The sequence below is a fragment of the Myxocyprinus asiaticus genome, chromosome 6 (genome assembly GCF_019703515.2).
Source record: "Myxocyprinus asiaticus isolate MX2 ecotype Aquarium Trade chromosome 6, UBuf_Myxa_2, whole genome shotgun sequence".
Classification (NCBI taxonomy): Eukaryota; Metazoa; Chordata; class Actinopteri; order Cypriniformes; family Catostomidae; genus Myxocyprinus; species Myxocyprinus asiaticus.
In genome coordinates, this window is record NC_059349.1 from 48,650,303 (window position 1) to 48,661,939 (window position 11,637).

The following is an 11,637-nucleotide window of genomic DNA, read 5'->3' on the forward strand; positions in this document are numbered from 1 at the left end:
ATTTTGAAACAATGTTGTGCTCAGTGATGTCATACAATGGCAGTTTATGGTGACCACCTCTTCAAACTTCAAAAAGGACACAAAATTATAATTCAGAAGTCTAATAAATTATTCCATGAGACTCATGAATGTTTTGAAAGCATACATTAAGTTTTGGTGAGAAACAAACCAAAATATGATGTATTATTTAATAAAAATATTCACTGACCGTTGATCTCCTGTGCGCATTCATGATAGGGCACGAGAGAAACAGTTCAAGCGAAAACACATTTTGTTTATCTAAAAACAGGTCCTCCACAGAAATAGCGACAAAAAAACACAATATAGCTGCACATAAAACAGAGAACAGAACTTATTAAACATGTCTGAAGAGTTTGTAGTCAAAGAATTAATGCATTCTTATTTTTTTATTAGGAAATCAAACAGAAACATAGAGGAGGCTACAGGCAGCCACAGTCATACCGTGTCCCAACCCGACAACAAACGACACGCGGTAGAAGGTTTTCTATGGTAATCAGATTTTTGTCCTAACCAATCGTGACGAGCGTACATTCTATCGATCGCTTGTTTTCTATTTTTGGCATCGCGCAGGTAACTCCGTACACTGTGAACTGGCATCGGTCCTAAAAAAAAAAGAAAAAAAAAAAAAAAGGCTGGGCATAGAAATGCATAAATTCTTCGACTACAGACTCTTCAGACATGTTTAGTAAGATCTGTTCTCTGTTTTGTGTGCAGCTGTGTTGTGTTTCGTTGTCACTATCACTGTGGAACACTTGCTTTTAAATATACAAACAAGTTTTCACTTGAACGCCCCAGTGTCGCGAGGGGGCTGCGTGAGCTGTTGCTCTTGGGCCCTATCATGAACACGCACAGGAGATCAACGGCCAGTGAATATTTTTTTTTTTTTCCGGTTTGTTTCTCACCAAACCTTACTGCATGCTTTCAAAACAATAATGAGTCTCATGAAATAATTTATTAGACTTCTGAATTATACTTTATAAACTGCCATTGTATGACATCACTGAGCACAAAGTTTTTTCACAATTTCTCCCTTTGTGTTAAGAAAAAGAAAGAAAGTCAAAAAGGGTTATAACAACACAGGGGTGAATAAACAATGACTGAATTTTCATTTTTTTGGTGAACTAATCCTTTAATAACATTTTCTGTGTGAAGTTATAGACAATTTTATGAACAGTGAGTATTTTAATGTCCAAAACCTGGCCCCATTCACTTCCACTGTAAATGGCTCTGTAACAGTCATCTTGATTTTTGCGCTTTTTAAAGAACAGGAGGGACAAGTCTAAATACATTTTTGTGGTAATCAATAGTATGCCACACATGCTATCGACTGAGCTTAACTTGTCTTGAACCTGGAATATTCTTTTAACTCATTGTGCCTAGCCACACGAACAGCCTTCCAATACAGTTCGGTCATTTTTAACCAAAATCACTGTTTCCTTTATCTGAGCAGTACAAAACTTGGTGACTTTTCCTCCACTTGCCATCTGAACACACACACACAAAATATAGACTTGATTCGTTAGAATCGTTAGGAAATGAATGGAAAAGACAAAGAAAATCTATTTATTTTATTTGTCAAATACAATATAAATTTCAGCCACAATGCAGCACACACACATACAAACACATACAGAAATAAATAGGTAAGACTAACACAGCCAGAAGGCAGAATGCAGAACAACAACAACAACAACAACAACAACACCACACACACACACACACACACACACAGAGAGAGAGAGAGAGAACAAACTTAGCCTTCTGTTTTATAGACTAATTGCATTTTCACAGTGCATTACTGTTCAGTCCTGTTTATAATTGTTCATTTTCATGACATTATTTTTATTGATTATTCTATGTCATCTCTTTGTAACACAAGGTCATGTTTGACTGTAAGCATAATGTGCCATTATTGCAAAAACTGATACTTAAAAAAAAAAAAAAAGCTAAACATTGACAAATAATAGTTTGATGATGTTCATACCATTTTGAATTACACTGCAGCCATCTACTGGCTATTATTGTCCTAAAATGATTTTCAAGTCATGTTATTTTTCTTTTTTTCACCAGATGTCAGCAATCTTCCCCCAATACATGACATATTTTCTTTGTTTCAACTTACAAACGTTCAGGTTTTTACCATAGTCGAGTAACATAAATTTGCTTATTTGCATAGGCAAATGAATGATGAAATCAATACATTTCAAGTGAATGTAAGATTCTAACTGGAAAGGTGTAACTTCTAAGTACAAAGTGAATTTACAGGGAAAAAAAGGAGTGTAGCTACACAGTTTTATTTGTAGATATCAACGCTTATGACTGTGTGCTTAGATGATCTTCTTAGTTTCTCTCTGATGTGAACGGTGATGACTGCGGATATCATGAGCAGCAGAGATACAGAACACAGTACTGTCCTCAGCAGACACAGAGACACACCATCAGGGGGAGACACTGCTTCTAAAACATGCACAATAATATTGGTAAACTTATTATTTTTAAATGACATTGAATAACAGGCGTTACTAAACAACAGCAACAACTGGTTTCTTTCAGTGTTTGGTTAATTTATTAATAGGAAAAGCTAAATCCTAAAGGAATGTGTATAGTATTTCTAAAGTAATTTATATCATAATTTGTCATAATATTTCATAATTCAGAACATAAACCAATGCCCATAATTTGGAACCGTTCAAATAAGACTCCTCTAGGGATCAAATAAGATCTTACTGTATAAACTTATTCTGAAAACAATAAACTGAAAAACTGGAATTTAAGTCAAATTGGAGTTCAGTTTAAAATATTCAGCATTTATTTCTAATCCTGTAGGATCTTCATAGATTATTAGAAAAAACAAAATTGAACCCATTAGCATCTTTGGTTCCAAATTATGACAAATATTCCATTAGCAATCCTATTCACATTCTTTAGGATTTTTTAACGTGTAAACTCATGATTACTTCTGTAATGTTCGGCAGAATGAGAACCTCAGCTACCGTATAGAAAAAAAAGATGCAATGTGAATGGTGACTGAGACTAGTACACAGCATAACATCTACTTTTGTGTTCCACGAAAGAAAGACAGTAATACGGGGTTGGAACAGCATGAGGGTGACTAAATAATGACAGAATTTTCATTTTGTGGGTGAACTATCCTTTCAAACTCATAAAAAGTCTGGTACTAGAAAGGTTTGTTTGAATGTTGGGATGTGCATACCTTTATTAATAGTGCAGGATTCATTAACTCCCTTTGTATCATTCTTCCAACTAATTGGGTTGCTATGGTTACAGATGATAAAGTTACCACTGCAATACAAGCTGAGATTGTAGTTTCCAGATGATCTCGCTTCCTCTTGAAAACAGCTGCTATTGTAGATGGAGCTGATTGTACTACTATGTCCTTTACATGTAAAGTTACAGATGTTTACAGACAGTACAGGAGCTTCCACGGCATCTGAAACACACATGTATTAACATTTATGACTTTAAGACCAGATTTTGCAACATACAGGTGCATCTCAATAAATTAGAATGTCGTGGAAAAGTTCATTTATTTCAGTAATTCAACTCAAATTGTGAAACTCGTGTATTAAATAAATTCAATGCACACAGACTGAAGTAGTTTAAGTCTTTGGTTCTTTTAATTGTGATGATTTTGGCTCACATTTAACAAAAACCCACCAATTCACTATCTCAAAAAATTAGAATATGGTAACATGCCAATCAGCTAATCAACTCAAAACACCTGCAAAGGTTTCCTGAGCCTTCAAAATGGTCTCTCAGTTTGGTTCACTAGGCTACACAATCTGCTGATCTGACAGTTGTCCAGAAGACAATCATTGACACCCTTCACAAGGAGGGTAAGCCACAAACATTCATTGCCAAAGAAGCTGGCTGTTCACAGAGTGCTGTATCCAAGCATGTTAACAGAAAGTTGAGTGGAAGGAAAAAGTGTGGAAGAAAAAGATGCACAACCAACCGAGAGAACAGCAGCCTTATGAGGATTGTCAAGCAAAATCGATTCAAGAATTTGGGTGAACTTCACAAGGAATGGACTGAGGCTGGGGTCAAGGCATCAAGAGCCACCACTCACAGACGTGTCAAGGAATTTGGCTACAGTTTCGTATTCCTCTTGTTAAGCCACTCCTGAACCACAGACAACGTCAGAGGCGTCTTACCTGGGCTAAAGAGAAGAAGAACTGGACTGTTGCCCAGTGTTCCAAAGTACTCTTTTCAGATGAGAGCAAGTTTTGTATTTCATTTGGAAACCAAGGTCCTAGAGTCTGGAGGAAGGGTGGAGAAGCTCATAGCCCAAGTTGCTTGAAGTCCAGTGTTAAGTTTCCACAGTCTGTGATGATTTGGGGTGCAATGTCATCTGCTGGTGTTGGTCCATTGTGTTTTTTGAAAACCAAAGTCACTGCACCCGTTTACCAAGAAATTTTGGAGCACTTCATGCTTCCTTCTGCTGACCAGCTTTTTAAAGATGCTGATTTCATTTTCCAGCAGGATTTGGCACCTGCCCACACTGCCAAAAGCACCAAAAGTTGGTTAAATGACCATGGTGTTGGTGTGCTTGACTGGCCAGCAAACTCACCAGACCTGAACCCCATAGAGAATCTATGGGGTATTGTCAAGAGGAAAATGAGAAACAAGAGACCAAAAAATGCAGATGAGCTGAAGGCCACTGTCAAAGAAACCTGGGCTTCCATACCACCTCAGCAGTGCCACAAACTGATCACCTCCATGCCACGCCGAATTGAGGCAGTAATTAAAGCAAAAGGAGCCCCTACCAAGTATTGAGTACATATACAGTAAATGAACATACTTTCCAGAAGGCCAACAATTCACTAAAAATGTTTTTTTTATTGGTCTTATGATGTATTCTAATTTTTTGAGATAGTGAATTGGTGGGTTTTTGTTAAATGTGAGCCAAAATCATCACAATTAAAAGAACCAAAGACTTAAACTACTTCAGTCTGTGTGCATTGAATTTATTTAATACACGAGTTTCACAATTTGAGTTGAATTACTGAAATAAATGAACTTTTCCACGACATTCTAATTTATTGAGATGCACCTGTAGATTCAGTTGTGCTATAGTATTTATTATTTAGAAAAGGTATCAATCAAAACCATGGGTATAAACTAGACCAAACTTATTTGTATTTTATTACAGGGCCGTAAAGACATTGATATATTAATTCAGATCAGTGGTCAATCAATTTGGGTTTTTCAATCAGCAATTTTTGACGGTTGGTCCCTCAGTCTTCAATATTGGATTACATCCTTGTTTCTTCAAACTGTTTCGTACAAATTTTACTATGAAATTCATCATACTAAAATACATGCTGTATTTTTTTTTTTTTTTTTAAGTTATAGATGAACTCATCATTAACAAAAAATGGAAATCATGCCATAGCTACTTTAAAAAATGAGAGTCACACTTACCCATAACAGATACTCTGTGTTTCGCCACAGTTGTGGTTAATTCTCCATTTGCTCTTGCTTCGTAGACCCCACTGTCTGTCTTCTGCATGTTCTTCAATGTCAGAGAAAATGTTTCATTATTGAAATCCACTCTGTTCTTGTAGGAAGAGTGAGGTCTTCCTGTTTTAGATGCTTTTATATATTTGAATATATTCTCTGATTTCTCATTTATCCAGACTATATTCATCAAACTCTGGTAGCTCATGTGTTTGTATATCCAGTGTAACAGAACCTCCTGTCTGCACAAACAGCGTGTCTTCAGAGCAGGACACTTTTAGAGATAAAAAGAGCAAAGAAAAACCATTTCAACGACTTCACTTATTTAATACTAACCATATTTACACAGCAACACATCTTTTAATCACATTCACTTTACAAACACTCTACCTTTTAAAGATGTGACAAATGTCATCATTATAAAAGTTTGCAGCAGAGACATCTTCACTGTACTTACAGCCTGAGAACTTGGAGTTTTTTTTTTTTTTTCTTCTTCAGATGCAGCTCTCTGTAACTTCCTTTTTAAAACTTCATCAGTGTTGTGTTGTTGTCAGCATGGTTGTTTCTCAACCCGCACTGGGGCCCAGTGTGATAGGGGTGTCCCCGACGGCCGGCCGATAGGGTACGATTGAAACGACGTCTTGCCATGGGGCCCATAAGATCAAAGTTACGCCACTGGTTCACTTTATTGTCTTCCATCCAGCCCGCAGATGTTTACATTATGCATTTGGCAAACACTTTTATCCAAAGTGACTTGCATTGCATTCGAGGTACGCATTTAATCAGTTTTTGTGTTTCTTGGGAATCTAACTCATGACACTGGCATTGCTTGCACTATGCTTTACCAGCAGAGGTGGGCAGTAACGTGCTATATTTACTTTGTTACATTTACTTGAGTAACTTTTTAGAAGAGAAAAAAAAAGTATTTTTAGTGTAGGTTTAAAAGTGGGTACTTTTTACTGTCAAGTAAACTTTTACCTCTTTACAAGGGGCGGCGTTCCTGTCGTAAATTAATGTGTAATTTATTGAGAGATTATTGAATGGGACTTTTACGACAGCTGAAGTTCACACAGCTGCGTGCGCTGTCACAGACTGTCACTCAAGCCGAGTCTATCACTGCTGCAACATCAAGCTCTTCACAGTGAAACACTTTCTTCGCTCCACACAGTGAAAAATGAATACTTTCGTCATGCAACAGCATTTTACACCAAGACAAGCTGATATTTCAAGATTAAAATCTCAACTTCAATATAAGGCAGCACGTTGAGGTAAGTTGTGGGTCTAATGCTAACATGGGCTTTTCTGTGTAATGTGATGGTCATTTTCAGGGTGATTCTGTAACTGGGCTCTTATGACATCAGTTTTGAGTATACATTATACAAGTCAGTGCAGCAATATATCAGTGCACTTTGTCCCGTGTCCTGCATGTCATGAGCACTATTTACGCATTTACTCCATGCCTTCTCAGGGATACTGGAAACTATTGCAGCTACTTTGGGCTGATTAGCTGTCTAAATCCATGTAAACATCCAAATTAAGTGTAAATGCCTTTTGCTCTGCAATTAGTGTGATTGACAACTGAAGCGTGAACAGACAGCATTTTTGCGCGTGCACGGTGAGGTGCGCAGGGCGCACATGTGAAAGATGTGTGGGCGCAAGCCCATCATATGGCGAAGAGAGTGACTGTGTCCGAAATTGTTCACTCATTCACTAATTCAGTATTTCCTATATAGTGAATTGCAGTGAGTGCACCATATATCAGCAGTGAGTGAACGAAATGAGTGAGTGAATTCAGACACTGACGTATACTGAGCGTCAGAGCTCTGGGGCTGTCGCAGAAACAACGTCACATATGAAATTTTAAAATACTTGGGCCTTACTTGTTATTCTTATTAAATAATATATTAATACAATAAATCTCCATTCTGTTTGTCATTTTTAATATATATGTTAATAAAAAGAGTAAACACATTTTATCAAATGTACATTATTGTATTTATTTGTTATACTTTAGTATCAGTAAACTCCAATACAAGCTGGGTAGCGTTTAACATCAGACCATAAACAGCACAAAAGTTGTCATAACCTACGTGTTACAACCGAATATTTAAATCATCCACAGAATTATTTCCACTGTGTGCAGTCTCCTGAGTTAAAATAATATCACCTCAGTGAATTATTTAGTAAATAAATACTTCTTCAGCTTAATGGCAAAATACTGTATAAATATAAATAAAGAGTACATTTTAAAATGTATCTGTATGTTTTGCCTCTCTATATGTTATTATGTTATTTTAATCAAGTAGTGATTTGTCAAAAAGTAATTTAATACATTCAGCATGAAATAAAACAAGTGAAGGAAGCAGTAATCTCCCAGCTCGTACATTTTCTACGCAGTGGATTATGGGCAATTAACCATCGTCGAGTGTACATCAAATATACACTCGAAATTAGAGTGCATTGTGGGTAAGAATGAGTGAACAAAAGTAGAGAACATGTGACTCACTCAGAATTCAGATACTCCTACAAAATGGCGGACACCCGAAATAGTGCACTATATAGTGGACAGGGCCGGTTTCAGAAACAGCGAGTGTTCCGCGACAGGGGTTGGTGCCCTACACAGTCTGTGTACTCTGCGTTTAGAGAGCAGCGGTACTGCTGTACAGAACAAGTGGTCTAACTTCTTCCGACACTGACAGCTGTAACTACACTGAACTAAGAATCCATGCAGGACTATAAAAGCTATGAAATAACAAAAGTAGGCATCAGGGGCGGACTGGCCATAGGAAGAACCGGGACTTTTCCCGGTGGGCCAGCCACAAAACGGGGCCAAACAGTTGACGATAAGCTGAAACGGGTCATCGCGTTATGCCGAACGGTCCGCTTAACTGTGCCGCGATATGCAGAAAAGGACGGGGACTACCCCTAAACAATCAAAATCAATATATTCAGAAGTGATGTGATATGAGAATGTGTGGAACTGAGAAACTGAGAAACAGATCACTTTCACATTCTTCTTCTTGGTGATTCACATTCTTCTCTGCATATCGCCCCCTGCTGGGTAGGGAGAACAGTGTCTAGCAAAAAATGACAAATATTGATCTGTTTCTCACCCACATCTATCATATCACTTCTGAATATATGGTTTAACTACTGGAGTCTTTTGCATTACTTTTATGGTGCCTGCATTTGCTTTTTGGAGCATAAACATTTTGGCACCCATTCACTTGCATTACACTGACCTACAGAGCTGAAATATTCTTCTAAAAATCTTAATTTGTGTTCTGCAGAAGAAAGAAAGTCATATACATCTGGGATGGCATGAGGGTGAGTAAATGATGAGAGAATTTTCATTTTTGGGTGAAGTATCCCTTTAAAGTGATAGCTTAGCCATAATTTAATATTCTGTCATCATTTTCCGATTCTCATGTTGTTGACCTTCTGTATTGTGTGGAACACAAAATATGTTAGACAGAATGTTAGAGATTGACAGTCTTGGTCACCATTCATTTTCAAAATATGGAGAACAAAAAACATTCTCTGAAAGTAAATAGTGACTCAGTCAAACATTCTGCCTATATCCTTGTTGTGTTGCATGGACGAAATAGATTTTGATTTTAAATAAATCTTTCATATGGAACTCAACTATATTTCTGACACAAATTAGACTCTGGTGTAATACATTTGAGGTTTGCTCACTGCTAGTGTAACCGGTCCTGCTCGACCCAGTCTGTGAGGATTCGAATCAGGGTCTCCGGCATGGGAGGCGGGCACGCTAACGAGGAGGCTAAAGACTACAGCCTCTAGCATCAGTTGCTAGTGCACCGCTTGAGGCCAGGGGAGCGAGGTTTACACACTGAACAACTAACTACCAGATTGCTACGGTTACACTCACCCACCAAACCTCACTCCCACCCGGGTCACGGCACCACTGTAACTGGTCCTGCTACACTAGTCACTAAATGAATTTAACATTTCCACTTCGTTAATTAACTATATACATTCTGTATACACTTATAAATTGTCTCTTTATGTGTGTCTATAGAGCTGTTCCCTGACATGGTTTTTGTACTGAAATAAATTTAAATTAACATGATGATAATTTTATTTTTCTGATAGCCAATCATGTTCTCTTTTGTGTCTTCACTCATCTGTGCTCAGTTCTCACTTGTTTTTCACTTCCAGTTATTTCAATGGTTATAACTTTTTGAACAACAGACTATTAATATGCACAAGTGGAAGTAATAGAGTACTTTTGTTTATAATCCCTGAACATGAAATTAACTTAAGCTTAAAATTTTGCCATTTATCTTATAATAACTTGAAGTATTTCATTATGTAAACTACTCTGTTTTCATTTTCAACATGTATACTGTAAATCAATGTCATACTCTCTTCATGTGGATTTTGATCTAATTGATGAATGACAGTGTAGACTCTATGTGTCCGTCAAACTTTGTAAAAAGCCTGAGACTTCAGTTGTTTAGGAAGGTAAAATGGGTGCAGTGTGTGCATCTGTCTTGTGCCTTTAAGGAAGAGGGAAAAGACTGTAATTTGTGATGTAGGAAGTGGTTCTAAATCCTTAAAGGCGCACTCAGTCATTTTTTCCATTTTTAAAAAAGTTTTACCCCAAAGAAATGAATAGTAATTTAGAAACATGATCACTCACATGAGATGAAGTCTCCAATCATATCAGTAATCTTATCAAAGCTGGTTTTATAGAGCGGGGCTGTCATGATAGGTTCAAATGACCAAACGAATACTACTTGGTTAATTGTGTTTGAATGATGCTGCATCCATGCCCCTAAGTGTCAGTGTAAGTCCAAGATAACATAGTCCAAAAATAGAGAGTTTTTAGTATTCAGCCCAGAATACTAATTATTCTGGTTTTAAACCAATATGGCTTTCTTTCTTTATCGGTACACAAAGGGAGAAATAAAAATAAAATTTTTAAAAAAAAGCTCACTGATGTCATATAATGGCAGTGGATGGTGACCAAAAGTATAATAAGGAAGTCTAATAAATTATTCAGTGTGATTCATAACTTGATGTGATGTGCAGATGTACTGATAACCATAATCAGTATACATTCTTAATCAGATAAACCACCATCTTAACTCATCACATGGCTGATAAGTTGTGGGACTGTTCTATGACCGCCATGGAAACTCCATTGTTCTTCAATATAACCAACTCTCTACACTTAAAATTATTATACTAATCATGATGTATGGACTTTGGACTTTTCTTATTTCATTGCTATCCAAAAACACAGCTGTGTGTAGGATTTAACCAAAAATTGACAAATGCATCTTCTGCAGATGATAACCCCGACAATTATGTTTCTCATAATGTGCAATGTGTTATCCATGCTTAAAACTAACAATAACTGTAATTTAATAAGTACAAGAGTTTGGTATGTAATTTATTGTTTTTTCAATTCCAGAGTGATGGTGTGAAATATTTTTTGGGTTATTTGCAGTTATAGTTCTCTTAAGAAAGTCATGATTAAAATGTTCACTTTTTGAGCAGGAAATTTACAAACCTTAGAACAATAGGTTGTAAATTAATTATCTTGAGGGGAGGACAGAAATGACCATGTGGCAGCGAAAGACATTTCTGATTGGCTCAAGACACCTTTGGGTTGTGGCTAACCTCAACTCAACAAAACCCCCCTGCAGCTAGCAAACTTCGCTCACTGTTCTTCATTCTTCTTCTTGCATACAAGTGACGGGGAGTCCTGAGTCTCCCGTGCAGGAGCCCTCACTACCTGGTCATTTGATCACCCATCCATCAACACAACAGACAAAGACTTTCTAGGACCCAGCCAAGGAACCAAAGCAATTAATAATTATAATTATATTTATGTATCACACTTTATACATTTGCACATATACAATGAAATTCTTTTTTTTCCACATATCCCAGCTAAGCTGGGGTCAGAGTGCAGGGTCAGCCATGATACAGTGCCCCTGGAGCAGATAGGGTCAAGGGCCTTGCTCAAGGGCCCAACAGTGGCATTTTGGTGGTGCTGGGGCTTGGACCCCCGACCTTCTGATCAGCAACCCAGAGCCTTAACTGCTGAGCCACCACTGCCCCCAAGCAATGCAACTTCCGCAAGAACAAACCTCCAAA

At 37.3% G+C, this 11,637-nt stretch overlaps 1 protein-coding gene across 1 annotated transcript; it reads right to left on the reverse strand.

The window, feature by feature from the left end:
- Positions 1-1,591: 1,591 nt before the first annotated feature.
- LOC127442085 (uncharacterized) lies at positions 1,592-6,029 on the reverse strand. Its single transcript, XM_051699845.1, has 4 exons — positions 5,960-6,029; positions 5,467-5,776; positions 3,236-3,472; positions 1,592-2,478 (listed from the first exon to the last, which is right to left on the reverse strand). Exons 2-4 carry the CDS (start codon positions 5,708-5,710, stop codon positions 2,315-2,317), a joined length of 645 nt encoding a protein of 214 aa, XP_051555805.1. The 5' UTR covers positions 5,711-5,776; positions 5,960-6,029; the 3' UTR covers positions 1,592-2,314.
- Between the last annotated feature and the right edge of the window lie 5,608 nt (positions 6,030-11,637).

What these genes read in the sequence shown, in the direction of transcription:
- LOC127442085 (XM_051699845.1), bottom strand. Translation starts at nt 5,710, where the DNA reads ATGAGCTACCAGAGTTTGATGAATATAGTCTGGATAAATGAGAAATCA. An exon ending in ACACAGAGTATCTGTTATGG is followed by an intron (nt 3,473 to 5,466) that starts GTAAGTGTGACT and finishes TGTGTGTTTCAG; the next exon opens with ATGCCGTGGAAGCTCCTGTA. An exon ending in ATCCTGCACTATTAATAAAG is followed by an intron (nt 2,479 to 3,235) that starts GTATGCACATCC and finishes TGCATGTTTTAG; the next exon opens with AAGCAGTGTCTCCCCCTGAT.